Below are 27,781 nucleotides of genomic sequence, written 5' to 3'. Positions count from 1 at the left end.
CGGTGACTCAGACAAGAGGCAACTGTGTTCTTTACGGGGTAATAAAGCTTTGTTCCTGCTCCCTGTCTGTTTGCTTTAGAGGTCCCAAAGACAGACAAGAGCTTTGAGGATCGGCTTATCTTCAAGACCTTCATCCTGAAGTTTGTCAACGCCTTCACCCCCATCGTGTACCTGGCCTTCTTCAGGGGACGGTAAGAAGAACCTCACCTTGGGGGTGGAAGGGTGTTTAAGCTGAATGGAAATACTGCTCAGTATTCCTCACACATATTGAGAAAGAACACTTTATCTGTCATTTAGCTTTATTTGGTTGAGTCCAGTTACGTAATTGTATAGTGCTTCTACTGCAGAGTACATGACCTTTGTTATTGTGTGGGTTTGATTCACAGGCTGGTTGGTCGTCCTGGTAGTTACTTATACGTGGTTGGATCCTACAGGATGGAGGAGGTAAGGAACCTGAACGGAGCGTTATCCCGACTCACGGCACAGATAACACACATCTACTGCTAAAGAGAGAACTAACACACTCAGGATGCACACATCTACTGCTAAAGAGAGAACTAACACACTCAGGATGCACACATCTACTGCTAAATAGAGAACTAACACACTCAGGATGCACACATCTACTGCTAAAGAGAGAACTAACACACTCAGGATGCACACATCTACTGCTAAAGAGAAGAGCCCTAACACACTCAGGATGAGCTGGAAGGCTTCTGCTCAAGATGGAAGGATGTGAGGATGGAGAGTGGACTGACCGAACTCTTGATGGTTTGGCGTTAGTGTTAGCCTTGAAACCATTATATTGCTCAGTACATTTCTGGTGTATTGATGCGTTGTATTGATGGCAGCTGGTATTTAAACCTCCTGCCAAGGGAATACAGCAGACTTAATGAGCTCCCAGCTATCTCTGCTGCAGTATATCGATTGTGCATTGTCCCTCTTGAATAAACCAATAATTCTCTCTCTCTCTCTCTCTCTCTCTCAGTGTGCCCATGCGGGCTGTCTTATGGAGCTGTGCATTCAGCTGTGCATCACCATGTTGGGGAAACAGCTCATTCAGAACAACCTGTTTGAGATCGGCATACCGTAAGTACTGAGGTGACGGACGCATGAGTGAATGTTTGGTGTTTTCACAGAACAGTAGTTTCTGTTTGTCACGCTGTGCCAACACCTGCCCTCGTATCGGATCGATGTTAGAAATTAACTCTTTATTTGTTCTTAGCCTTCCTTCCTCCTTGAACCAACAGATGTCTGGACATGTCTTCATTCCTCTTGAGATAGTTGAGCCTTGAAGAGCCGTTGAGTTCATAACTATGTCATGAGTTCCTTCTCCCGTTTCTCGCCCGTTTGAGTCGTTTAGCCATGATCCTCCGCACATCTTTAAACATCCTATCTACACTCCGTCCAGTTGTGAATCCAGGTCTTGTCATGTCTTAGGATGAAGCACTTTGATAATACTCTAAAGTTGTCTAGCAATACAAGGGTCGAACAAACATTGCATTAGTTCTTAAGTCAATGTGGATATTTAAAGCCTCACATTTACATTCAAGGCGTTTAGCAGATGCTTTTTTCCAAAGCGTCTTACAATAAGTACATTTTTCAGAAGAAAGAGAAACAACAATGTATCACTTTTGGTACAGTGACGATGTTCATAGAACCAAGTGCAAAGCACTAACAATCACTAGGTTATCCCATTCCCCGGCAAAGATAGCTAGGTTAAGAAGGACCACAAAGGCCTCTCAAAGCCTTCCCATATAGATTTGCATTCGAGGTAATATGATATATATATGGATGTTTCCATTGAGATTTAACTAGAGCTACCTGGACCCCCTAACCCCCTAATCCAGAGGCCTTGTTTGAACTGTGTGTGTGGCGGCTCTGAACACGCTGGGAACACGCTGTGACCGTGTGTGGACACGCTGTGACCTGTGTGTGACACGCGTGTGGCCTGTGTGTGACACGCTGTGACCTGTGTGTGACACGCGTGTGGCCTGTGTGCAGGAAGCTGAAGAAGCTGCTGAGGAGGAGGAAGACGGACATGGACGCTGAGCAGGAGGCGGAGCTCAACAAGAGGCTGCAACGCCACGAGAAGGACCACCAGCTGGGGCCCTTCGTCGGGCTGGCCCCCGAGTACATGGAGATGAGTGAGTAGCACGCACACACACACACACACACACACACACACACACACGCACACACACACACACACACACAGGCACACAGGCACACACACACACACACACACACACACACACACACACACACACACACACACACACACACACACAGGCAAAGGCACAGGCACAGGTACACACACACACACCACCACACAGGCACGCACACAGGCATGCACGCACACACAGGCAAACACACACACACAAAGGCATGCCCACAAACACGCACACATGCAAATATAACACAAATAATAATAAAATATAATGAATTCAGGCTATTGTGACCTTTCACACCGGACCAGCTGCACCAGTCCCTGGTGACTCTGACACTGGTCCAGTTCCTGGTGACTCTGGTCCAGTACCTGGTGACTCTGACCCTGGTCCAGTACCTGGTGACTCTGACCCTGGTCCAGTACCTGGTGACTCTGACCCTGGTCCAGTCCCTCGTGACTCTGACCCTGGTCCAGTACCTGGTGACTCTGTGTTCTAATGTGTGCCTCCCTGCAGTCATCCAGTTCGGGATGGTCACTCTGTTCGTGGCCTCCTTCCCCCTGGCTCCGCTATTCGCCCTCCTCAACAACATCATCGAGATCCGTCTGGACGCCAAGAAGTTCGTCATGGGGCTAAGGAGACCCATCGCCGTCCGAGCCAAAGACATCGGTGATCTGCTCTTAATGTCTTAGGCCTTTTGTTAAAGACATCGGTGATCTGCTCTTAATGTCTTAGGCCTGTTGTTAAAGACATCGGTGATCTGCTCTTAATGCCTTAAGCCTGTTGTTAAAGACATCGGTGATCTGCTCTTAATGCCTTAAGCCTGTTGTTAAAGACATCGGTGATCTGCTCTTAATGACTTAAGCCTTTTGTTAAAGACATCGGTGATCTGCTCTTAATGTCTTAGGCCTGTTGCCAAATATATCTCTGTTCTATTATCGTCCTAGGCTTGTTGTTCAAGCACAAATCATCATTCACTAGACACAACACAGATGTACATATTGTAAGTTGCTTTGGATAAAAGCTTCTGCTAAATGCCCTAGATGTAAATGTAAATGTCGGACTAGTGGGTGAATCTCTTATGAACCAGAAGTGAAAACAAATCGACTAATGCATAGTAGATGATAATCATAGAAATATTATAGCTAAATAATATGATATGGTTGAGTCTGCAGTTATCAAAACCTGAAGGTTTTAATCATAATCCTCTCTTTTTATCTCTTCCAGGTATCTGGTACAATTTGTTAAGGGGTCTTAGTAAGGTGGCGGTCATCGTCAATGTGAGTCCCGCTATATTTATATATCTTTATATGAGGCAGTTCAGTGATTATTTTCTCTCTACAATATAAATTGCACAATATGAATAGAAGAAGGCGTGTAATTGAGTTTGCCTACGGGGAAAAAGCTCTGAAATCAAGGAACCAGTTCCTGGTGGCTCTCAGCCAGCTGAAAGAGTTGTCAAACAGGGTTCATGTAGTGAATCGATCTCTTCATGAGCACGCCAGCATTTGCTATGGGCCCAGACAGGTACCGAAATAATCACAAAAACAAAAGAATGCAAGTCTAGAAATGAGAGAGGGACTTCCTCGGTGCTTCCTTGGCATATAAGGACTTATCCCCTTGCTGAGGAGGGACCCTGCGCCTCGGCGAGGAGGGAGTCACAGTGATGCTCCAGGGCAATCCTCTGGGCAGCTCGTCTCTCAGTAACGATAACCACGGTGAGATGAGCACCGCTGCCTTCAGACGGCTCATCCTCCGAATGTTGTCACGACAACATCCTCCAAATGGTTCTGACTGTCCCGACGGGGGGAGGTCAGGGCAACCTCTGCACAACGTAAACACAGAGCGGGGGGGGGCGTGGAAAGGAGCAGGGTCCTGAGGGACAGAGTACGAGGCCGTGGATTTAAATGTCATCTATGACTGTCTCCCCCCCCCCTCCAACACACCCCTCTAGCTCGGCCTGCTCACGACCACATTCTGACTGCTTTATTTGGGAGCTCAGGTCCAGACCGGCCGTCACGTCTCCTGACTGTCGAACTGTTGCTAGAGCAACGGGTGTCTCTCTGTGGCGGCTGCTTTCCGATCCCTGACTGGCCTTAATGACCGACCCCCTGGTGGCCGAGCTGCTGATGAAATACCATCGCAATAGTGGGCCCACTATTGCGATGGTATTTTACTTCTTTAGATGTGATATTTAGGAAAGAGATCCTCATGTGATCTCCGTCCGACCTCCAACCCCCAACAGGCGTTTGTCATCTCCTTCACGTCGGACTTCATCCCGCGGCTCGTCTACCAGTACATGTACAGCCCCGACGGCTCCATGCACGGCTTCGTCAACCACACCCTCTCCGTCTTCAACACCAGCGACTTCCAGACAGGCACAGCCCCCCTGGACCCAGAGATCCTGGGCTACAAGGTTCCCCTCTGCAGGTAGGGTGGCTCCCACAAACACAACTCCACCGGTTAGAACAGCGCTGTATAAATGCAGTCGGTTTACTGTTGACCGTTTCTCTGCAGGTATAAGGACTACAGAGAGCCCCCTGGCAGCAGCTCGTCCTACGAGTTCACCAAGGAGTTCTGGGCCATCTTGGCGGCACGCCTCGCGTTTGTTATCCTGTTCCAGGTGAGCAGAAACCCCAACTGAAGCTCTTCATATTGATGCGTTCTTCCTCTTTAGTCCACGTTCCAAACTGTTTCCAATTAGCCATTCAGGTCGGTTCTGTGAATCTATGTCAGTTCCACAAAATGTAACAAAAACAATGGAAGTTGCACGCACATTTCTAGAGATATTTGTCGTCTACGTTTGGGCCAGAGTTCCTTAAAAAGCCAACAATGGTGATGTGTGTTTCACTACTTTTCGCTGGTTTCTGTGTGTGCCACCACCGAGGTTGAACCTCCTCCTCTCCTCTGAGGTTGAACCTCCTCCTCCACCGAGGTTGAACCTCCTCCTCTCCTCTGAGGTTGAACCTCCTCCTCCACCGAGGTTGAACCTCCTCCTCTCCTCTGAGGTTGAACCTCCTCCTCTCCTTTGAGGTTGAACCTCCTCCTCTCCTCTGAGGTTGAACCTCCTCCTCTCCTCTGAGGTTGAAACTCCTCCTCCACCGAGGTTGAACCTCCTCCTCTCCTCTGAGGTTGAACCTCCTCCTCTCCTCTAAGGTCGAACCTCCTCCTCCTCTGAGGTTGAACCTCCTCCTCTCCTCTGAGGTCGAACCTCCTCCTCCTCTGAGGTTGAACCTCCTCCTCTCCTCTGAGGTTGAACCTCCTCCTCTCCTCTGAGGTCGAACCTCCTCCTCTCCTCTGAGGTCGAACCTCCTCCTCCTCTAAGGTTGAACCTCCTCCTCTGAGGTCGAACCTCCTCCTCCTCCTCTGAGGTCGAACCTCCTCCTCCTCCTCTGAGGTTGAACCTCCCCTCTCCACCATGTGTTGCAGAACGTGGTGATGCTGATGAGTGACTTCATCGACTGGCTCATCCCGGACATCCCCAAGGACATCAGCCTGCAGATCCACAAGGAGAAGATCCTGATGGTGGAGCTGTTCATGAAGGAGGAGCAGAGCCGGTGGTACAGCGGGGGGAGGGACCCCCGCCCGGAGAAGGGCGACCCGTCCCCGCTGCTGAAGCACAGCCCCCTGAAGCCCCCCCCGCGGACGGACCCCTACGCCCACACGGCCAACTGCTAGAGCGCGGGGCGGGGCGGCCGGCTGCATCCCGCGGTCCCTTTAGAGGGGTGAGGGTCCACCTCCGACTGAATCCGTCCCCGCTGTGCTGAGGCACGCCACCCGTTGACAAGCGACCGGTTCTGGCTGACTCCGTGTGGTTCTCTGCTCGCTTGACTGAATCGATCACGAGCGCGTCTTCTCGCAAGCAGAGGTAGATAATCGCCAGGCGGTTTGAGGAACACGCCTTGTTTTAGGGAAATGCTTTTTGTTGTTCTTCCCCAGGGTTAAAATGTCAAGATGGATGCTTAGTGTTTGATTCTCATTAGAATCCCGTTCTAAATAGGAATCCCGTTCTAAATGGTGATGTCAAGCGTCTTTGAGTGTCTAGAAAAAGCGCCATATAAATTCACTCCATTAAATGAGTTGACACGTTACATGGATGCAGACAGAAGCCATTACACACACACTGTAGACGGCGTGGCGCCAGTACATGCCTCTGTTAGATTCCCGACACGATAGCAGTGTTGCTGTTGTTTTATCTGGTGATCGTAGGACATTGTGCGTCCTACGGGCGTCAAGCCAGCTGTGTGTCGGTCACACTTTAGCCTCTTTCCTTTGCAACAAGGAAAAAATACATATTCGCCAAAGAATTTTATCAAAATTCTCATCTAGTTTTGGTTTTTCTTAGCACAACAACATTTCCCTAAATCAAGATGTGTTCCTTTAAATGCAATAATTTCAGATGTATAATCATTGTACCATTGTTTCCCCTGCGATTGTTAGTTTGACAGTTTCTCGAACAGATTCAGTTTCAGCATGAAACCCATCAAAGTCGTTTTTATATTTAAGCCATGAAACCGAGTAGTCACTATAGCAAGGTTATCATTACCAGTAGTGATTAGTAAAACGTATGAATTAGGAAAACTAAGCGTGCAATTATCAACAGTGTAAGTAAATGGAGCTTCATTTGATTGGATTTCCTCAAAGCCTGTTCCCTTGTGTGCAATATCGATAAGACTCAGCAAAGGACCACGGGCGCACGGCCCTACGTCCCGGCTTGGAGGTAAGGGACACGCCAATACGTCCCTTATCCCCCGTCAGGGATCAATAAAGTAAACCTTCTCTTATGTGTGTTTGAAATGGCTCTACCTGCCTGGCACTACTTTCAGCCAACGAGATGGAGCCAATTGATCAGCGTACCAAGAGATGGTTCGCACCCTCAGGATGATCTACGCGTCGGCTCCTCTGAATGCATGTCTGCCGGGACACAAGCAGAAAGCAGGATATTGTTACTCTCACTCTTTGCTTTTAACATTTGCCTTCAACACAAGGACTGCTCAGAATACACAAGGGCTTGTTAGCTGGTCTGCTGTAACGCTTCTTCTGGACCTAAACCTGCTTCATGAGGTATATTTACTGGATTCTCCAGCGGGGGCCAACCGTGTATCCATTTGTCTGTTCTTACTGTTGCTGAGAGAAGTGTTCATTGTGTTGTTACCTTGTCTGACAGCAGTCACATCCTATTGTCTGGCAGCTAGAGCTAAGTGCTGGTGGGCGAGCGGCGGGACTCGCCAAAGGTCTCAGCAGAGTCACGTAGACGAGCTTGAGTCCCCGTGTAATCTGTTTATCCTGTCCGCTGGGTTCAGATCATTGAACCCGACGATTTACCAAAGTTTGGGGATGGAGAGTTGCTACATGGATGCAGGATCTAACCCATCCTCGTAGCAGTGATGAGACGAGGTATCCTGTCCCATTCATTCACTGAATGATTTCTGGAAAAAGGCAGAATATTAAACGTTCTTCATAAGGCTATCGTATTTCTAAAACTGCCGTTTTTGGGTATCAAAGGTCTGAGGGCATATACTATTTCAGAAGTAGGTCACACACCCGGTCCTGGCTTTCCTTTTGTATCCTCATTGGACATTGAGTGGGACTCTAGCCCTCCACATTCAGTGAATGCTTGTGGTTTTATAAACCCGATATGACGCCCCCTTTGCCCCCAGGATACTCAGCTATCAGCCTCCCAGTTTGCAAAGCAGACTTTAGTCCGTCGGAGTGTCCCTTTAAGGCTCCGTTGTACTCACCGGCCCACAACTCTTCCCAGCCGGATCCTTTTGCACTGTGTGGCTAATAATCTCCTACAATAATTGCCAACACTCATCGTTGTGAACTTTGAATGTTTGCCTATAAATTGCATATAATCTTTCTAGGATTTACCAAAATGTCCTTATGGAGGAAAAGCCATCATGGCGGACATCTGAAGTCTTTCCCTGCGTTTGTTCTCCATGATTTAAACCACTTTCCCAACAGTTTGTCACCTTTTCTTTATCATGTACTTTTTTCATCTATAGGTTAAAGCCTTTTCAGCACAAAATGACACCTATAAATACAATAAGTTAGAGGCCCTCATTACAACAACAGAGACTATTAGAATGTATCATTTAAGTTTTGATTTTCACTTCTAAGAATAATTGTCTTTTCTAAGTTCACTATTTTGGTTGGAGATTCAGGAAGTTATTTCTTAGGCTGCCCTGATATTTTGTCTTTATCGAGCAGCGAGATAATATGACCTTTTTTATCGGGATATGAGCCAGTCTGAGGGGTGTGTTTCCAATGGGGAAGCTAGTGCATTGTTGTTTTGTAATGTAACTCTTCAGATGATACTATTATACGCAGTGTGGAATAGTGTGTTTAGAACTAGGCTGCAGACTTCGCCCGCCAGATGACTGCAGACAGAAAAACTGGCAGTTTTTTTTTAAATTACTATTTGATTAGGCCTACTTGATGTAAATAGCAAACATTAGCCAGAGATGTTATCATTAGGTGACATCTATGTATGTCACCTAACCGTTTATTGCCATAATGTAATTGCAACTTTAATAAAAGAGTATGCATTGGGAATTGTTACATTTGTCACAAGTAATGCGTGTATGTAATAAACATTTTGAATTTAACTGATCCATTTAAAAAAAAATTAAAAAATAAGCATTGCTTAAACAGGAACAGCGCAACAGTAGACTGAGCTTATTGGATGTTACAGAGCAATAATCTGTTGTCACGACTTCTACTTAATTAAACCAAATTTATAGAATTATTCATGATTATCTGGACGAACAAAGCAGATGTAAGCTACGTATCACGGTTAATAACGCCATAGTTAAAAAACAACACCGCAACGAAGATCTTTGACGCCACCATGTGGAGAGGTTACACCACTACACCGGAGACCCGTCGCGTCACACTCTACTGAAAGGTGGTAGCGAATGGGCACACAGACCGGCGATGTCAGGCTGTCACTTCTCTCAATAGCGACAGCGCTGTTGAACCTACTGCGTCAGCCAGCAACTTACCGTGACAGAATTCATTAAGGAAATAAATACATTTCTAATGGAATTTAATGATGATTAAAATGCATTACAGTCTGTAAAATAGGTGAGTAGTCCCTGTATGTGCTCTAAGTTAATCAGCTCTGTGACCCGTCCCACAGCCAGTGTGCGGTCTGAAGACGGGTCATTCATCTGCGTCCCAGTCGTCTCCGGAGAACATGTCCGCCTGCTGCTTCTGGAAGTTGCTCCTGAACTCGTCGTCAAAGTGCTGGAGGTCGTCCTCCCGGAACAGGCCCTAGAAGAGGTCATAGGTCACCCTGTCAGCGATACACCCTCTGAGTCCTCCGGGGGGGCTCTGACCCAGAGACCCCGGGGGTCCTCCAGGCGCTCCTCACCTTGGGGAGGTAGCCCAGCAGCTTGGTGGCGTGGTGTCTGAGGAGCTTCTGCCGCTCCTCCTCGATGATCTGCCGACGCACCGCCTCCCGCTCCCGCTCCTCCGCCTGCTCCTGGGCCTCCAGCTCCTGGGGAACACCGGGGCAGTAAGGGGCATTAAGGGGCATTCAGGGGGCATTAAGGGGCATTCAGGGGGCATTAACGGGCATTAAGGGGCATTCAGGGGGCATTAAGGGGCATTCAGGGGGCATTAAGGGGCATTCAGGGGGCATTAAGGGGGATTCAGGGGGCATTAAGGGGCATTCAGGGGGCAGTAAGGGGGATTAAGGGGGCATTCAGGGGGCATTAAAGGGCATTCAGGGGGCATTAAGGGGCATTCAGGGGGCATTAAGGGGGATTCAGGGGGCATTAAGGGGGATTCAGGGGGCATTAAGGGGCATTAAGGGGGCATTAAGGGGCATTCAGGGGGCATTAAGGGGCATTCAGGGGGCAGTAAGGGGGATTAAGGGGGCATTCAGGGGGCATTCAGGGGGCATTAAGGGGCATTCAGGGGGCATTAAGGGGGCATTAAGGGGGCATTCAGGGGGCAGTAAGGGGGATTAAGGGGGCATTCAGGGGGCATTATGGGGGCATTCAGGGGGCATTAAGGGGGCATTAAGGGGCATTCAGGGGGCAGTAAGGGGGATTAAGGGGGCATTCAGGGGGCATTCAGGGGCATTAAGGGGCATTCAGGGGGCATTAAGGGGGCATTAAGGGGCATTCAGGGGGCAGTAAGGGGGCATTCAGGGGGCATTATGGGGGCATTCAGGGGGCATTAAGGGGCATTCAGGGGGCAGTAAGGGGGATTAAGGGGGCATTCAGGGGGCATTCAGGGGGCATTAAGGGGCATTCAGGGGGCATTAAGGGGCATTCAGGGGGCAGTAAGGGGGATTAAGGGGGCATTATGGGGGCATTCAGGGGGCATTAAGGGGCATTCAGGGGGCATTAAGGGGCATTCAGGGGGCATTAAGGGGCATTAAGGGGGCATTCAGGGGGCATTAAGGGGCATTAAGGGGGCATTCAGTGGGCATTCAGGGGGCATTCAGGGGGCATTCAGGGGGCATTAAGGGGCAATCAAGGGGTAAACAGTCTGTATTTATAAAGCGCTTTTCTAACCAGTGGCCGCTCAAAGCGCTTTACAATACTGCCTGACATTCACCCATTCATGCACACATTCACACATCAACGCAGGGCGACAGCCAGCTCGTCAGGAGCAGTCAGGGTGAGCCGTCTCGCTCAGGGACTCCTCGACACTCGGCTAGGAGGAGCCGGGGATCTATCTAGCAACCCTCCGGTGACCAGCCCACCCGCTGTACCTCCTGAGACACACGCCGCCCCGGTATAATAGAACTTGTGAGGAAGTGAAACATGTATGAGGCATGTTGTTGTGAGCCAGCAGGTCCAACATGTATGTAGTATGTTGCAGGGGAGCCAGCAGGTCTAACATGTATGTAGTATGTTGCAGGGGAGCCAGCAGGTCTAACATGTATGTAGTATGTTGTTGTGAGCCTGCAGCTCCAGCATGTATGTAGTATGTTGTTGTGAGCCAGCGAGTCCAACATGTATGTAGTATGTTGATGTGAGCCAGCAGCTCCAACATGTATGTAGTATGTTGATGTGAGCCAGCAGCTCCAACATGTATGTAGTATGTTGTTGTGAGCCAGCGAGTCCAACATGTATGTAGTATGTTGATGTGAGCCAGCAGCTCCAACATGTATGTAGTATGTTGATGTGAGCCAGCAGGTCTAACATGTATGTAGTATGTTGATGTGAGCCTGCAGCTCCAACATGTATGTAGTATGTTGATGTGAGCCTGCAGCTCCAACATGTATGTAGCACGTCGTAGGTTGACCGCAGCACCTTGTCGGCCTCGTGCTGCTGCCGCCGCTCTGCTATCAGCTCCTGGACGGCCCTCCGGTGCTCCAGCTGCTTCATGCGGCGCCTCTGGGCGTTCATCTGCTCGATGCGGTCGTCCTCAGCGAACTTGGCCATCATCGTGCGGCGGAAGGCCTCCTCTTCCTCCTTCTCCTCGCGGCGGCGCAGCTCCTTGAAGAGCATCTGCTGCTGGCAGGTCTGCTGATACACCAGCCGCTGGCGGATCTTCCTCTCCATCTCCTCCTGTCGGACGGGACGCACACACCGGGTTCAGGGTCGGAGGACACACACACACGCACACGCACACGCGCACGCACACACACACACACACACACACGGCAGTAGCAGAAACATGGGTAAATAAACATAGATAATTGTATTGAATAACAAAATAAACGGAGAAGCGTCCTGAGATTATAGCCAAACGTTTTGTATTCTTGCCAATATGAGGATTAACACAAAGACCAGCTCAGAGGTGACCGTCAGAATACATGGTGTGGCCCCCGACGACAGGAGTACCGTCCACTAATGACTCACGATGTCCTTCCTCCTCACGGCCTCGGCCTGCTCCTCCAGACACAGCTCCTCGCGGACCTGATCCATCTCCTCCCGCTGCTTCCTCTCCGCCTCGTGCTGTTTGGTGAGCTTCAGGACAAAAGACACAACGTGTTCCTGTTTGGAGTCATGAGAGTGATGTCGGACCAGCTCCCGCCGGTGGAACGCTGACGCACCATTTGGAGGATGTGTTGCTTGGCCTGCTCCCTCTCCTGCATGCGGGCCACCCGGGTCTCCTCCGTCTGCCTCTGGTAGTTGGAGAACTCCCTGATGCGCTGGTTCTCCGCGTCGTTCTTCTCCTGCTCCAGGCGCCGCCACTCGGCCCGCTGCTTCTTGAACTCCTCGATGTACTGCTGCGTGGCCAGCACCTTCTCCAGCTTCAGCTGTATCTCCCTGCAGGAGGAGAGAGGAGGAGGGAACCGCGACAGGGAGGTAACGTTTCAGAGGCAGAGGGAGTGAACCCCGACAAAGAGGTAACGTTTCAGAGGCAGAGGGAGTGAACCGCGACAGGGAGGTAACGTTTCAGAGGCAGAGGGAGTGAACCACGACAGGGAGGTAACGTTTCAGAGGCAGAGGGAGTGAACCACGACAGGGAGGTAACGTTTCAGAGGCAGAGGGAGTGAACCGCGACAGGGAGGTAACGTTTCAGAGGCAGAGGGAGTGAACCGCGACAGGGAGGTAACGTTTCAGAGGCAGAGGGAGTGAACCGCGACAGGGAGGTAATGTTTCAGAGGCAGAGGGAGTGAACCGCGACAGGGAGGTAACGTTTCAGAGGCAGAGGGAGTGAACCGCGACAGGGAGGTAACGTTTCAGAGGCAGAGGGAGTGAACCGCGACAGGGAGGTACGGCTGGAGGCAGAGCTAGAGAAATGATGGCCGCAGCAAACACCACCGTGGGGGAGTCAAAGTAGGGGAGTCAAAGTGGGGGAGTCAGAGAGGGGGAGTCAAAGTGGGGGAGTCAAACTCAGTGTGGGAGTCAGAGTGGCTGAGTCGGAGTGAGGTAGTCAAAGTGGGGGAGTCACAGTTGGGGGAGTCAAAGTGGGGGAGTCAAAGCGGGGGGGTTTGAGTGGGGGTGTAACCGCGTCTCACATCTGGTCCTCCTCGTAGATCTTCCTGACGATCTGGTCCACCAGCAGCTTGTCCTGGAGGAACTCCTCGTAGGCCTCCTGCCGCCGGCGCTCCTTCTCCAGGAGCTGCTGCTCCAGCTCCCTCCGGTGGCGGGCCGCCTCCTCGCTCTGCTGCGCCTCCTGCTTCTCCAGCTCCGCCCCCGCCCGCTCCTGCTCGCTCTTCATCTGGCGGGCGAAGTCGGCCTCCTCGCGCTGAGGTCAGGAGAAACACAGGGAGCAGCTGAGACCGGGGTCAGGGGTCAGGGGTCAGGGGTCAGGGGTCAGGGGTCAGGGCCAATAGAAGATAACATCAGCTGAGACCGGGGTCAGGGGTCAGGGGTCAGGGGTCAGGGATCAGGGCCTATAGAAGACAACATCAGCTGAGACCGGGGTCAGGGGTCAGGGCCTATAGAAGATAACATCAGCTGAGACCGGGGTCAGGGGTCAGGGGTCAGGGGTCAGGGCCAATAGAAGATAACATCAGCTGAGACCGGGGTCAGGGGTCAGGGGTCAGGGCCAATAGAAGATAACATCAGCTGAGACCGGGGTCAGGGGTCAGGGGTCAGGGGTCAGGGGTCAGGGCCTATAGAAGACAACATCAGCTGAGACCGGGGTCAGGGGTCAGGGGTCAGGGCCTATAGAAGACAACATCAGCTGAGACCGGGGTCAGGGGTCAGGGCCTATAGAAGATAACATCAGCTGAGACCGGGGTCAGGGGTCAGGGGTCAGGGCCTATAGAAGACAACATCAGCTGAGACCGGGGTCAGGGTTCAGGGGTCAGGGGTCAGGGGTCAGGGCCTATAGAAGACAACATCAGCTGAGACCGGGGTCAGGGGTCAGGGGTCAGGGGTCAGGGGTCAGGGCCTATAGAAGACAACATCAGCTGAGACCGGGGTCAGGGGTCAGGGGTCAGGGCCTATAGAAGATAACATCAGCTGAGAGCGGGGTCAGGGGTCAGGGGTCAGGGGTCAGGGCCTATAGAAGACAACATCAGCTGAGACCGGGGTCAGGGGTCAGGGGTCAGGGCCTATAGAAGACAACATCAGCTGAGACCGGGGTCAGGGGTCAGGGCCTATAGAAGATAACATCAGCTGAGACCGGGGTCAGGGGTCAGGGGTCAGGGCCTATAGAAGACAACATCAGCTGAGACCGGGGTCAGGGTTCAGGGGTCAGGGGTCAGGGGTCAGGGCCAATAGAAGATAACATCAGCTGAGACCAGAGTCAGACCGTATAGAAGATAACATTCAGCTTCTATACAGATGCTTCTGTCAGATGTGTTCCGTCCCCAGGGCCGAGTACTCATGACTCATTAAACTAATAGTAAAGGTTTGGCCTGTCGGTCTGTCTGTCTGTCTGTCTGTTAATAATGGCCCCCAGTGCACTCCTGATCATCCCTGGAAGGAGGAACCTCCCACTCTGCGTTCCTTCTCAAGATTTCTTCCTTGCTAATGAAGAGACCCTTTTATCCAAAGCGTACATTAGTCAGAAGAAAGAGAACCAACAATATATCGCTGTTGGTACAGTAAGGATGTTCATAGAACCAAGTGCCATCACGAGCAATCACTAGGTTCACCCATTCCCCGTATACAACAGAGACAGCTAGGATAAGACTTTAGCGATATATCTATATCTATACATCTATGTCTATCTATGTTTGTGAAGACGAGAGCGGTAACCTCACCATGGTCTCAAACCTCACGCTCTCCTTCTCAGCGATCTGCGCGGCCCGTTCCCGGTTCAGGTACGCAGAGCGCAGCTTGGCCTCCAGCTCTCTGAGCTCCAGGCTGAACACAAGAAGACAGTCGGAGCCAATCAAACGACACAGGTGGAACATGTCGTCATTGCACCTTGGAAACAGGTGAGCGGGGGTCAGAGGAGGCGGGTGGAGGCTGACACCTGTTGGCCTTGATGTGCTGCCTCATCCTGTCGTCCCTCTGGGTCTCGTGCTCCACGCGGGCTAGCTCTCTGGCCAGGCGCTCCTCTTGCTCCAGCTGCTTCTCCTTGTTCCTCCGCTCCCCCTCCGACTGCCGGGGAACAGGGGGTCAGCCGCGTCATGACGACCGTTTGAAAGCAGGCCGATGTACAGAGATACTAAACGGCTTTCAGATGTAACATCTAGGATTCTTGATTTCAGCATCATCATTGGTTGCGTACTTAATGACCGCACTTAACGCATGTTGTACGTCCTGGCACTTAATGTACGCACTTATTGTATGTTGCACGTCCTTGCATTTACAAAAAGTTCTTAGCGTTGTGTGGCGTCTTATCCTATCTATCTTTGTTATTTATGGGGAATGGGTTAACCCAGCGATTGTTAGTGCGTGGCACCTTTTCTTCTTCTGACAAATGTACTTATTGTAAGTCGCTATGAATAAAAGCGTCTGCTAAACGCCCTGAATGTAACTGGTTAACTGAGAGGGAGGTCGGGGAGGCTGTGAAGGCTCACCTTGAGGAGAGCCTCCTGGACGTCTCTCTCGTGCATCTCGTGCTGCACCCTGCGGTGAAGTCTCCTCTGCTCCGTCTTCTCCTCGGACAGGAGGCCGGCTCTGATCTGCAGGTCTCTCTTTATGCTCCTGCCCTGCTCCTCCTTCAGCTGCTCCTGCGCCAGGTGGGCGGAGATCACCTTCTGGTTGGGCCGCCGGTTCAGAAAGGCCTGCAACGGAACACAACCCGATGGCTCACCTGGTGCTTTGTAGAGACATGGTCTATTAAATGAACAACTACTATATGTGTATGCATACGTGTATGTATTTAAACTAGTAATCAAACACCTGTTGGCTGCACGGAGGAAATAGGAGCTCAACGTGAATGCGGTTATTTAGCGAGATGACGTCAATATAACTTCGTAAATCACATTTACCATCTCAGAAGTCGGACTACTGGTGAACTCTGACGTCGGGAGGACTTCTTTTATCTTCTCGTCTTCGTGCAACTTCTTTCTGTTGAGTCCCGCAGGTGAGTTGAAACCATGGAAACGGCGCGGATATGTGACCAATCAGAAGGCGTCGGCGTCGTGACCTCAGGATGGACACACCCCCTTCGGCTCGACGTGAATAGCGGCGGAACCCGTTTCATTTCACGACGGAAACCCGGAACGGAGTAATCCGGTTGAGCGGTGTTGGAAAGAGAGTGGACAGGACATTGGGTTCCATGGTTTGCCAAGAGCCAGATAAAGCCAAAGAAAGACACGCCCAGACACCGGGTCACGTGGTTCATGGAGCCTACGGTTGATTGGCTAAGACATTTTGCTGCTTCAGCTTCTAGAAACCAGAATCCATACATGATGAATGGATGAATGCAGGGGCGTAGGAATGAGTTTAACATTGGGGGGGGGACACATATCGGAAACCTGACAGATCCGTTAATGGTTTGAACAGAAATGTCATAAATTAATTACACTGAAAAAATGCACAAATATATTTTATACTAAAAAGATACATTTGTAAATGTAAAGGAAAACACATTTTGAATGGCAGTAATGAACTGATAAATATCAAATCAATTCTTTAATTGCACGCTCAATCGTCCAGTTTTTTAGAATAAGAAGCGGTGACAAGACGCTGTGTTGCGCTTTCAAAATAAAATAAAATATTTTTCTCCCCCGGTATAATTTTTAGGTGGGACAGATGCGCCTGTCTCCAATATTGGAGGGGACACGTCTCCTCCGTCCCCCCCGGTTCCTACGCCCTTGGATGAATGTATGGATTCTGAGATAGCCTTTTATCATCTATGTATTATATAATATATTATAACGAGACAGGGAGAATACATATTTAATTGAATTCATTGTTTTAAGGATTGATATTTAAGAAGGATAATGTCTACATGTTTTGAAATGTCGAATAGGAGTTCTGAAACATAATAACGTTAAAGGACTTGTATTGCTTGTATTGTATGTGTCAACAGTTACGTTTATTCAAACAGGAAAAAAACATCTAAGCAAAACTATATAATCGGCATACACAATTTGTTCAGAGTGTAACACATCCATGAGTCAGTAAATAACAAGATTGACGAGTTAAACATCTTAGGTGTTATATTTACACCAGACTAGGCAGCAGATAGTCAAATATTTGTATTATGCTGTATTCAAGATAAAAAAAGAAAAAAGAAATACAAAATATTCCAAAGCCACACAACTCAATATCGCCCTTGTGTACACGGCGGTATAATTTATTTGAATTAAAACACATTAATGTGTGTTTTTTGCTACATAATTGGTAATGTTTCTTGATCAAAGACAACGTATCATGAGAAAGGCATGTCAGAACATTGAGGGATTCAACATGTTAAATACTCTATAGTTTCTGAAACGTAAAAGTATTACCTTTTACTGAAAGTAACCGAGTTCTCATTGACACGGTACTGTGAGAGATGAGCAGCAGCGACGCTGACCAACATCTTATAGTTTGCATATTTCTTACGGTAAATAAACGTAGAGTGTGAAACAGTCCTGGCACAGAGAGTAGGAGTTAGCAGAAGTACAGCGTGTAGAATAAACTACAGTCCAGTCAGACGGGCGTGACGAGCCAGCCTCGGCGGGCCTGTGGTCACTACGCCGCTCCGTCGTGAGCGCCGTTCAGAGGACCCCAGCTGCTCCCTGAGGGGATGAGGTCTGAGCGGACGACATCAGGTCTTCCTGGAGGCTGCTGACCAGCTTCCGGACCTGGTGGATGCCCACAGGGCCCCCCTCACACTCATCAGGCCCCCGGGAGCCTTCTCCTGAAGGGCCTGAAGAGGGGGCTGAGGTGTCACCCCAACTGGCAGTGTCTGCTTCCTCTGCCTCCTTGGCCCCAGCCTCCTTACTGCCTGCGGCCCCAGCCTCCTTGGCTCCTGCCTCCTTGGCCCCAGTCTCCTTGACTCCTGCCTCCTTGGCCCCAGCCTCCTTACTGCCTGCGGCCCCAGCCTCCTTGGCTCCTGCCTCCTTGGCCCCAGTCTCCTTGACTCCTGCCTCCTTGGCCCCAGCCTCCTTGGCTCCAGCCTCCTTGGCTCCAGCCTCCTTGGCTCCAGCCTCCTTGGCCCCAGCCTCCTTGGCCCCAGTCTCCTTGACTCCTGCCTCCTTGGCCCCAGCCTCCTTGGCTCCAGCCTCCTTGGCCCCAGCCTCCTTGGCCCCAGTCTCCTTGGCCCCAGCCTCCTTGGCTCCAGCCTCCTTGGCTCCAGCCTCCTTGGCCCCAGCCTCCTTGGCCCCAGCCTCCTTGGCCCCAGCCTCCTTGGCCCCAGTCTCCTTGACTCCTGCCTCCTTGGCCACAGCCTCCTTGCTGCCTGTGGCTCCAGCCTCCTTGCCCAGGTCGGTTCCAGCCTCCTTGCCCAGGTCGGTTCCAGCCTCCTTGCCCAGGTTGGTTCCAGCCTCCTTGCCCAGGTCGGTTCCAGCCTCCTTGCCCAGGTCGGTTCCAGCTAATTCCTCAGACTCCTCTTCTTGTAGTGTGCCAGAGGCTCCGTTCCCTGAGAGGTCCGCCCCTTCAGACTCGGCCAATGGTTTCATGTCCGCTTCCTTTGGTGTTTCAGTCATTGACGTAAACAGGTAGAAAACTCTGGATGGCTGCAGAACGGAGAGCCTGGACAAAGTGGGGTCAAAAATGTTCAAATAGACATGCACGTACAAGTCAATACACATTTGCATTTCTTCAACTGTAAAACATTACCCATAAGCATTGCTATTCCTTCGGAGTACACCATTAAGCTCATGTTGACAAATTAAAAACAACAATTTAACGTGCAAAATTCATGTATTTTTTTTAATATTTTCCTTTCAGAAATAGTTGAGATATTTAGTTTTAAAAGCGGGTATAAACCAAATATATGCCTGAAAAGCGTTACATAAACTTCGTCATTTTTCTCTCGAAAAATAAAGTACTCAAGAAAAACGGTAGCCTGGGGTTCTATGTCAGATTCAAATGTATAATGCTACCCTGCACACTGGAAATGTAATGCAACGTAAAACGATAAGCCATAACAACTTACATCACACCAGATGCAGGAGCAGCAACTAAGAAAAAAAGATACATACACATTTCCATTAGTGAAATAGAATTGGTTAAAATATATCTACAAAATTACAAAAATAAGAATGAGTCCCTCAAGAATTACAAATAAGCTGAATACCTTTCTGCTCAATGACCCGGCACACGTGGTCCGAGTCGTCCATCAGATGCTTGGTCATCTTGTCCCCTTCTGAGGCCCCCACCAGGAAGTCACACGAGAGACAGCTCAGAGCTTTACTGAAGGAAACAAGACCAGACTTAGGATACATCCTGGTGTTACAGAAACACGGAGCGTTACCGACCACCACTCTGTACTCACACTGTTGGATTCGACGTTCTCCGACTCCCCATCCTCTTAAATCTGTCCTTTGATATTGTACTATGATACCTGTATTGAGGAGAGAGAGAAAGAACATGAACGCCATGGAAGACAATGACTGCTTCTACCACCACCACCAGGCAGTCTGAGCAGTTTCCCCATTGTGTCGGGTGAGATACGTTCAGGAATAATCCCAGTGCTAATATTAGTACAATAACAATCCACTGCGGTTTTAAATGTAAATCTTGTGGACTTACCTTATCATATGATTGGAGATTGAGACTTTGCAGCTCGTCTGATATTTGCACGCACCGCAGTTCGAAATCATTGGATAGTGAGAGAAGAAGTCAGTGACCTCTGTGGAACACTCGATACAAGTGTGTGGTCCTCCACCGATTCTGAAGGGAGAAGAACATGTTAAGAACACATAGTTCAGTTTATCCATAGCACATCAGGTTGTGGGTTCAGAGTTCACAGCACTCACCTGGTGTTCTTCAGCGCCATGTTCTTCTTTGACACCCGCGCCTCCTGCTGCCTCTTGGGCTGAGCAGGCTTGGCTTTCCCCGGCGCCTGAGAGGCTTTAGGCTTGGACTTGGCTGGTTTGGGAGGTTTAGCTTCAGGAGTCGCGCCACTGTGGCACGGGTTGCATGAGGAGACGGTTCCCCCTAGAGACGCCCGGATGGTCACCTGGTGGAATTAAAAGAAGAAAGGCTTTACAATTTGACTCGCACTTGCACAGAAGAGGCCTTTTAAAGTTGTAAGGCTTTATTCATCTTTTGGATATTCACAATGCTACCTTAGTTCCAGGTGGAAGGCCTTCAAGTGCTTTTGGTTTCTTGAAAGTCTTGTGAAAGTTGATCTTGTGGTCAATCCTCTCCTTGTAGGTCAGAAAGTTCAGCCTGCATTTTCCACAGCGATGTATGCCTTTTCTCTTTTGTGAGACAAAATACAAAGAGGTTTTCACTCTGGACAACAACCGATTTCTTAACTGCAGTTCCAAAACAAAACTGCAGGAGCTGTTCTCCAGCATGAATAAATAACAACGCTGCTCTCATTGTGACAGGGATGGGTTGAACATTAAAGAAAAAGATTATGCTGGTCAAACACAACTTTTTATCGTAGACATTAATTTCCGCCCCATACCTGATGTTTCATGTAATGCTGCATGTATGAGTGACCGCTTCGGAGCACTTTGAGGCAGAACGGGCACAGGAGGTCTTTCGTGTTGTCGTGAGCTACTTTGAAATGAGCCTCCACTTCCATGAAGAATGAGGACCTGAAATTGCAAACCTAAAAACAAGAGTGTGTCGTGAAAATCAGTGAGCGTTGACCCTCTGTGGTTTGCTCTTCTGATTCAAGAGGACTCGTCCACTAACCTGGCACACATACGGCATCTCTCCAGGCTTGTGGGTCTCCTTCATGTGTTCCAGTAGGACCTGTTCCGTCTCAAACGCCAATTCGCATATTTTGCAGTTAGCTGAGGAAGACGGTGGGGTTAGTCTGTGCCGAGCGGGTACCATGGAGTGTGTGTTGGTTCAGGACGGTGGGGTCTTACTTGAGGATGCCAGTGGGCTGTGGGCCCGCTCCACGTGGCACTGCAGCTGGTAGGGAGTCAGGTACTGCCGGTAGCAGTGCTGGCAGGTGGTGTAGCTCTCCCAGCTCTCACTGTTCTGCTTCTCCAGCTCCAGGTGATGCTTCATGTGGTTCATGAATCTGGCAGATCAGCGCCGTACATTAGTACGTTTACATTTAGCAGACGCCTTTATCCAAAGTGACTTATAATAAGTACATTGGTCAGAAAAAGGAGAAACAACATATCGCTGTCGGTACAGTACGGATGTTCTTAGAACCAAGTGCCAAGCACTAACAATCACTAGGTTAACCCATTACCTGTATACATCAAAGATAGCTAGGATAAGATGCTACACAGTACTGGTAATAATTAACTAATTAAACAATGCAAAAATAATTTGTTTTACAAAACATTTGTTTACCATCAACAAAATATATTAAAATAAGTGTCTAGTTCCTCTCTTAGCATGGGTAATGGCTGCATTTTCATTTAGGGCATTTAGCAGACGCTTTTATCCAAAGCGACACAGCTGAGGTCAAAGGTGACCCTTGACCTCAGCTGTGATAGTAAGAGTCCGGTACAAACTGGTTCCCCCAACCTCCATTACTGCAGCGTTATTTAATTAAATAACCAATTATATCCCGGCACCAAAACTAGAATCTTTGGGCCCATGCAGGAAACCATCTTTGATGTAGGCAATGCACAGAAGGCATTGGACTGATGTTTCTTCAATTCAAACCAATCAGTAGTGATTAAGGCCCTGAATATTAACAGAGTCAGATAAGGAGGTTAAGTATGTGTTCGTAACCTCAGACACATGGACACCCCATTATTAACAACGCTATGAAAGCATTTGTTTATCCATCTTGCAGATTTTGTGTCCAAAAGAACAAGATTCACAGAGCAGTCCATTTTATTTTCACTGATACTTCCTGGTGTACCTTTGTTTAACACACTTAGAAAATAAAGATTACGCAAACGCAGGATTGAAGTCCTCTTTGTGTGGTCGCAAGATGGAAATCAGGGGAAAAGTGTCGGTTTTGAACACATCACTGATGAAAGAACTGATCTCCAAACACGCAGCCTACATGCGTACAAAACTTATATGCAGGACGGGTGAAGAATTTCACAACCTGACCACGCCCTCATACCTGATGTTGTTCTTCAGCACTTTCAGGCAGCTCTGGCACTTGAAGGTGGTGTTGGTTTTATGCTCCTGCCTCTGCATCTGCCAGTCGCCCTCCACGCGTCCGTAGTAGAACTCCCCGACCAGCAGGATGTGTTTGGGGTTGACGACTTGGATTGGAGCAACATTGCTTGGAGGCGGGGTTGGGGATACCCTTTCCACAGGTTTGCCAGAGCAGTTCTACAATAGACACAAACATTGAAGGAAGATCTGTAACTGCCTTCTGTACATCCTACAGAGCCATGCAGCTTCAGAACACCCCAAACACAACATGAACAAACGCACAGCCCATAGGACTGCGTGATAGATTAACCACAGTTCAATGGAATATAATAAAACATACCTGTGGGTAATACGAAGTAGAGAACAGTTTTCAATCTTGCTCAAGCAATCAACAGTTTATTAACTTGAGCTACGTCTCCATGGCAACCCACTACGGCAACAGTGCATTGTGACATCTAGTGGCATGAAAATAAATACAATAGCGGTTAATATTAACCGCTATCGCAATTAACCGCTAAAAACAGAAAATGGGAGGGGGGAACTGTTTTATAACACAAGCCATTTTCTATACCCGTTACACATGCACTCAATATGTAGGATTAGATTCAAAGTTGGAAGGTGCGTGTTTGAATGCCTTTACAGCCGTTATCTATTCTGAATATTCAACACAAGTCATTAGGCTGTTGAAGTTTAAACATTCGATTTAAATTACCCATTTGAACATTGGAAATTGACATGCAAGGATGGCTATGACTTGGGCATGTTAAATGACTGCACAAGACACTTACCTTCAGGTGAGACTTTAGAGCATCCTGATGATGGAAGATTACTTTGCATTTGTAACACTTCTTCTTGAAGATCACGTTTTGTGCATCGACTGCTTTGTTATTTTGTACTGAAATCCAAAGAACAGAATTATTAAATACGGCAGATCAGCTGTGCAACTTCTCAAAGGGATTGTGGAGGAAACTCACCTGGCTCTAGTTTGACTTTCTTTGTCTTGACCTCGTTTTGCGATGGCATTAATCGCCGTTTCAGCAAGCTTTGATCTATACATAAATGCATAAAAAACAGAGATTGCCAAGTGTAACAAAGAAAGCCAAGTGTAACAGAGAAGGCCAAGTGTAACAGAGAAGGCAAAGCGTAACAGAGAAAGCAACAGGAAGAGGAGCCTCTCTGTCCGGTTCCAGCCGTACCTGCTTTGCTCTCGGTCGGACTCGGCGCAGGCATGGCGCTGATGTTGATGGGCGGAGGTTTGGGGTGCTGGCTGTCTGGCGGTCGAGGAACGGGGGAGGAGTAGACGGCGGGGTTCTGGACGTTGGACAGGGTGACCACGTTGTTGTTGAGCTTCACCTGGGGTCTGTGGACGACCCCGGGAATGATCCTGGTCTGGGGCAGCAAAGGGAGGAGGTGCTGCTGACCGGCTGCAGGGACAGAACAGATGGATATATAACTATGTCTACAAGCATTTATAGAACGCACTGCACGTCACCTCACAACCAAACTACACGGAGGAAGTAGACTCTGCATAGCCTCCCCCCTTAGCCCTCCACACTCCTCTTACACACTTATTGCATGTTGTACGTCCTTGCACTTAAAATAGTACTTAGCATTGTGTAGCGTCTTATCCTAGCTGTCTTTGTTGTACACGGGGAATGGGTTAACCTAGTGATGGTTAGTGCTTGACACTTGGTTCTATGAACATCCTTAATGTACCGACAGCGATATATTGTTGTTTCTCTTCTACTGGCTAATGCACTCATTGTAAGTTGCTTGGTATAAAAGCATCTGCTTAATACAAAAGCATCTGCTTAATACCCTAAACGTAAATGTAGGAACCAAATTGGCCCATGAAAGGAATACCTGGGACGATGGTGAAGGCGGTTCCGGGCGGGTACTGTTTTCCGAGCGTGGCCAGGAGGTTGGCGGGCCTCAGTTGATGCGGTTGAACGATGTATCCCTGATAAGAAATAACGCACAAACTGAAGTCTGTCCCACAGCGTCGCTCCACACGTTCACATGCACACGCTGGGCCCCAGAGACCAGACAACGGTTCACGCCTGCGTTTAAAAGAAGATCAGTCTGGGCGGGGCGGCTGGTTTAGTCTCCGTACAGAAACCCCTTTAAAGTTCATTAAGTTACACAATGGATAACCTACCTGGCTATTGACGATAACTGGGTGGGGGGGTACGGTTGGTAAGGAGGGTGGTGACGTCATCACTCCGTTGCCAGGGATACTGGCCGACAGCAGGATGGGCGTAGCCCTCCTGGGGGCCGGGGGCGGGGCTTCCTGTTTTGGGATTACGATCCGTACAGGTGAAGGGATGGGTTTGACCACCTTTGGGCTGTTTACTGAAAGAGCAGAAACACAATCATACATCATGTTAACATAGAGGGAACACGAACACACACATTTTAATTCTTCATTTGAATCCACCAATCACATTACAACAGACAGGATTTATATATTTCAGAGATCTCCTGCGCCACACTGCTGATATGGAGCAGAACTTTGCTAATTATTTAGATTTTCTGCTGCAGAGCCCTGCCAGCCTTAACCAACTGTAAACACGGTTGTGTACATGCCCAACACACACACACGTTCTAAAACCATCATCAGCCTCTATTCAATGCGGTTGCTAAACAATTATGTTCTGCATGGCAATTTTGACAGGAATTTTCGGGAATAAAATCTGGTTAATAAAAGGTTAAACAGGAGAAAATATATATATACCCAGCTCTCCGATGAAGATGGGCTCATCGTCGTCGTCATCATCATCATCCTCCACCAGGGTCACCTCCGGAACTTGTCTCTGCCATGGCTCCAACTCCTCTTCCTCACATTCCATAAACAGTTCAGACATGTCCGACCTGCCATGAAAGAAACACATTTTAATATGGAGGACGCTCATTTATATCTGCAGCTCAAAACCTTTTCAGATCCTCTCATGTCAACTGCTCGATTCTACTGTGGTGGAGTCGATTTAAATCACGTTTGCAAACATCCACCGCACAGGCCAGTCCGCACCCGTCCTGCAGGTCTCAGGCCTACGGTTGAATCGACTCGGCACATATTGACCAATCAGGGAACCAGGGCAGGGGTCTTCATTGACCAGCCGACACGAAAATGAATGCACTCTGCGAAATGCGTTTCAAACGAAGGTGTTGATTATCCGATATCTTTGCAATGGCGCAGACTGGTGGCTCCATTCCGGATTTCCCGTGGGTTCATGGATGGACACACAGGGACAGGACGCTGTACAGCCCCTTGTGCACGTGTAAAAACGTGTGGGAGTATAATAACGGCACTTCTGTGGAAATCCATGTCTTGTTTATGACGCAACTCTTTAAGTCCAGCTTTACTTGATTTGAGGCGTTGCTGTCGTTTACATGACGGTTTTTCAAGGAAATATTTCGAGGCTAAAAGGTGTGACTGGGGAATTTCTTTGCCCTTTCCAACATTTTGCTTTCATTTACACAAACCAAAAAGTGGCAATCACATTCGGTTGATATAACCGCATTCTCTAATAAACCAAACCCTCTTTGATTTGGCCGATTTAGTAACTACAAACAAAGAACAATTCAAGTAAATTTATGGAAATTAGCAGGATTCATCAATAATCAATGTTTGGAGAAATCCTGGACTCCAAGGTATTTTGGTTTGAAGAAAATAGCTCCAGGCGAATACACGTTTCCGAAGTGTTCTGTCGGCGAAAGGCTAGCCAAATGCCAGCCATGAAACACCAGCAACGTTTCATGTCACACCTGATTGCCGATTCTTTTCAAGGCCAGAGAACGTTGCCAGCAAACGTCTCTCCATTCAAAGAGGGAGTCCATTCACAACTTCTGAGGAAATCCAAGGTCAACTTTGAAGATAGCGGATATTCAACAGAGAGACATGCTCTGTTCTGAAATGGGGAGCAAAAAGCACGATGAGCGAACCAAGTCCTAACTTGGACAGACGCTCTTCTCAGGCATTACATTATGCAGATCGCTTTATCACCTAACTTTAATAGCAGATATATTTCAAAGTTTAACTGTTTGTGATTGACATAGAATAGATCCATCTACATTTCTTGACTTTTCTTTGTCGGGTCGTTAAATCACATAAAATCAGTTTCCCTCAAAACCAGACATTAAGATCAACATGCACAGCTTGTTCAGATACCTATTATGATCAGGATGTTCAGTGTTAAACAGTTGTAGCATAATTCCCTCCAAGTTTTTTTTTTAATAAGTTTAGATCTCTAACAATAGATTGATATTAAATATTTGTGCAGCATTAGTTCTCTTGTAGCCTCGATTCTCACTTTCGTTGTACTGTACATGTTTGTTGTACAGGAGATAGATAGCTATATATATAGATCAGATAACTTATTCAGAGAGCCTTTAGAAAGACCCTAACCCTTTGGGAGGGCCGATCTGGTGGCACTTTGATTGGCTGCACTGGTCTTGAAGAGTGTCGAATGGCGAGGCGGGCAGCTCAACGGACCAATCCGCAGTCTGCAACCACGAATCCGAAGTTTAACGAAGGTGATCGAGTGAACTGTAGCAGCTAAGCATCGGGTTGGACGAGTAGGGTCCAGCTGCAGCCCCGGAGAACACCCTGGCGTGAGAACAACAACCCAGGCGCGACGGAAGTACTCTGGTGTGACGGAAGTGTTTTATTTTTTAAACCTTTTTTACACACCGCTATCAGAAACCAAAGATCAACCATGGAAGTGAGACTGTCAATATGCTTAAAATATTGAGTAATATTCATCGTAAAAGCCGTGCCGTGGCATATTTAATTTTCGCCAAATTTGAATATAATAATACCGTGTCCTTTTTGAAAAAAAATGCTGCACTTCGTTCGTAGAAGTAAGTGAGAGTTAACATGAATATTACTCTTACTTCCGTCACACCAGAGTACTTCCGTCGCGCCTGGGTTGTTGTTGACACGCCAGGGTGTTGTTCTCCGGGGCTGCAGCTGGATACTATTGGGTTGGACTGGTTTCGGTAATTGTTCGGATTCGGAAATCCAGGTTTAATCGGTATCGTTTAGAATTCAAGATGGCTGCCCCGATCGACGAGCGTAAGAGAAAACTACTGGGACGCAGCCTGTAAATGAACCCTTCTCATAACGTCATTCATTAATTGTCGTATTCGGCGTGAGATATAACGCCGAACCTGGACGTAGTTAAACAGGTGGTCCCTCACTAGGACCTTCACTCCTAAAGGAGCCTCCTAGAGACGCCATGTTGGAAGGAGTATGCTCATACCTCAGGAAGGAGCTTTCTGCTCTGTATCTGGAGACTTGATCGCTGATATTCAAGGTTATCATTATGAATATTCCTCCAATTTCAACCAAATATGCGTGATGAGGGCTGCATAACGAGCCCCTAAAGCTCCATAATGTGAGCTATAGCTCCTAGTCTAGTGACAGCCACGGCCCCCCCTCCCCATCGGGTTCAGCTCTGAGCCCTGATCCCGACCACAGATCACATGTTACTAACATGTCACCTCACCGCCCTCTGCATTGCCTCGGAGCGGAGGCGGTCTCATTCAACACAGCGCACCGAAACACCGCTAAATCACAGATCTGGTGGCCGAACAGAGCGA

The 27,781-nt window shown here is 48.6% G+C and overlaps 2 protein-coding genes across 2 annotated transcripts in view; one reads left to right on the top strand and one right to left on the bottom strand.

The window, feature by feature from the left end:
* ano1a (anoctamin 1, calcium activated chloride channel a) overlaps positions 1–8,726 on the top strand; it is a 34,499-nt gene extending 25,773 nt beyond the window's left edge. The window contains exons 18-26 of the mRNA XM_079737117.1: positions 80–191; positions 387–444; positions 989–1,089; positions 2,005–2,147; positions 2,685–2,837; positions 3,396–3,448; positions 4,414–4,598; positions 4,686–4,791; positions 5,598–8,726. Coding sequence (XP_079593243.1) covers positions 80–191; positions 387–444; positions 989–1,089; positions 2,005–2,147; positions 2,685–2,837; positions 3,396–3,448; positions 4,414–4,598; positions 4,686–4,791; positions 5,598–5,846 — 1,160 coding nt within the window. The 3' untranslated portion in view covers positions 5,847–8,726. The remainder of the gene's footprint in view (positions 1–79; positions 192–386; positions 445–988; positions 1,090–2,004; positions 2,148–2,684; positions 2,838–3,395; positions 3,449–4,413; positions 4,599–4,685; positions 4,792–5,597) is intronic.
* A 609-nt stretch (positions 8,727–9,335) lies between these two features.
* On the bottom strand, positions 9,336–27,521 carry LOC307076156 (uncharacterized protein; the record flags this gene model as incomplete). The annotated part of the gene is made up of 27 exons (XM_079737042.1): positions 27,442–27,521; positions 24,915–25,051; positions 24,339–24,532; positions 24,044–24,140; positions 23,377–23,604; positions 23,155–23,229; positions 22,969–23,075; positions 22,143–22,357; positions 20,974–21,131; positions 20,795–20,895; positions 20,562–20,708; positions 20,215–20,349; positions 19,903–20,105; positions 19,676–19,816; positions 19,419–19,487; positions 19,221–19,336; positions 19,080–19,104; positions 17,707–18,673; positions 15,565–15,771; positions 15,015–15,142; positions 14,800–14,902; positions 13,102–13,331; positions 12,190–12,406; positions 11,996–12,103; positions 11,444–11,701; positions 9,547–9,672; positions 9,336–9,446 (listed from the first exon to the last, which is right to left on the bottom strand). Exons 1-27 carry the CDS (start codon positions 27,501–27,503, stop codon positions 9,336–9,338), a joined length of 4,665 nt encoding a protein of 1,554 aa, XP_079593168.1. The 5' UTR covers positions 27,504–27,521.
* Positions 27,522–27,781: the final 260 nt, after the last annotated feature.

Source organism: Pollachius pollachius (genome assembly GCF_949987615.1).
Source record: "Pollachius pollachius genome assembly, chromosome: 5".
NCBI classification, from domain to species: Eukaryota; Metazoa; Chordata; class Actinopteri; order Gadiformes; family Gadidae; genus Pollachius; species Pollachius pollachius.
This window is presented reverse-complemented; position numbering and strand designations above follow the sequence as displayed.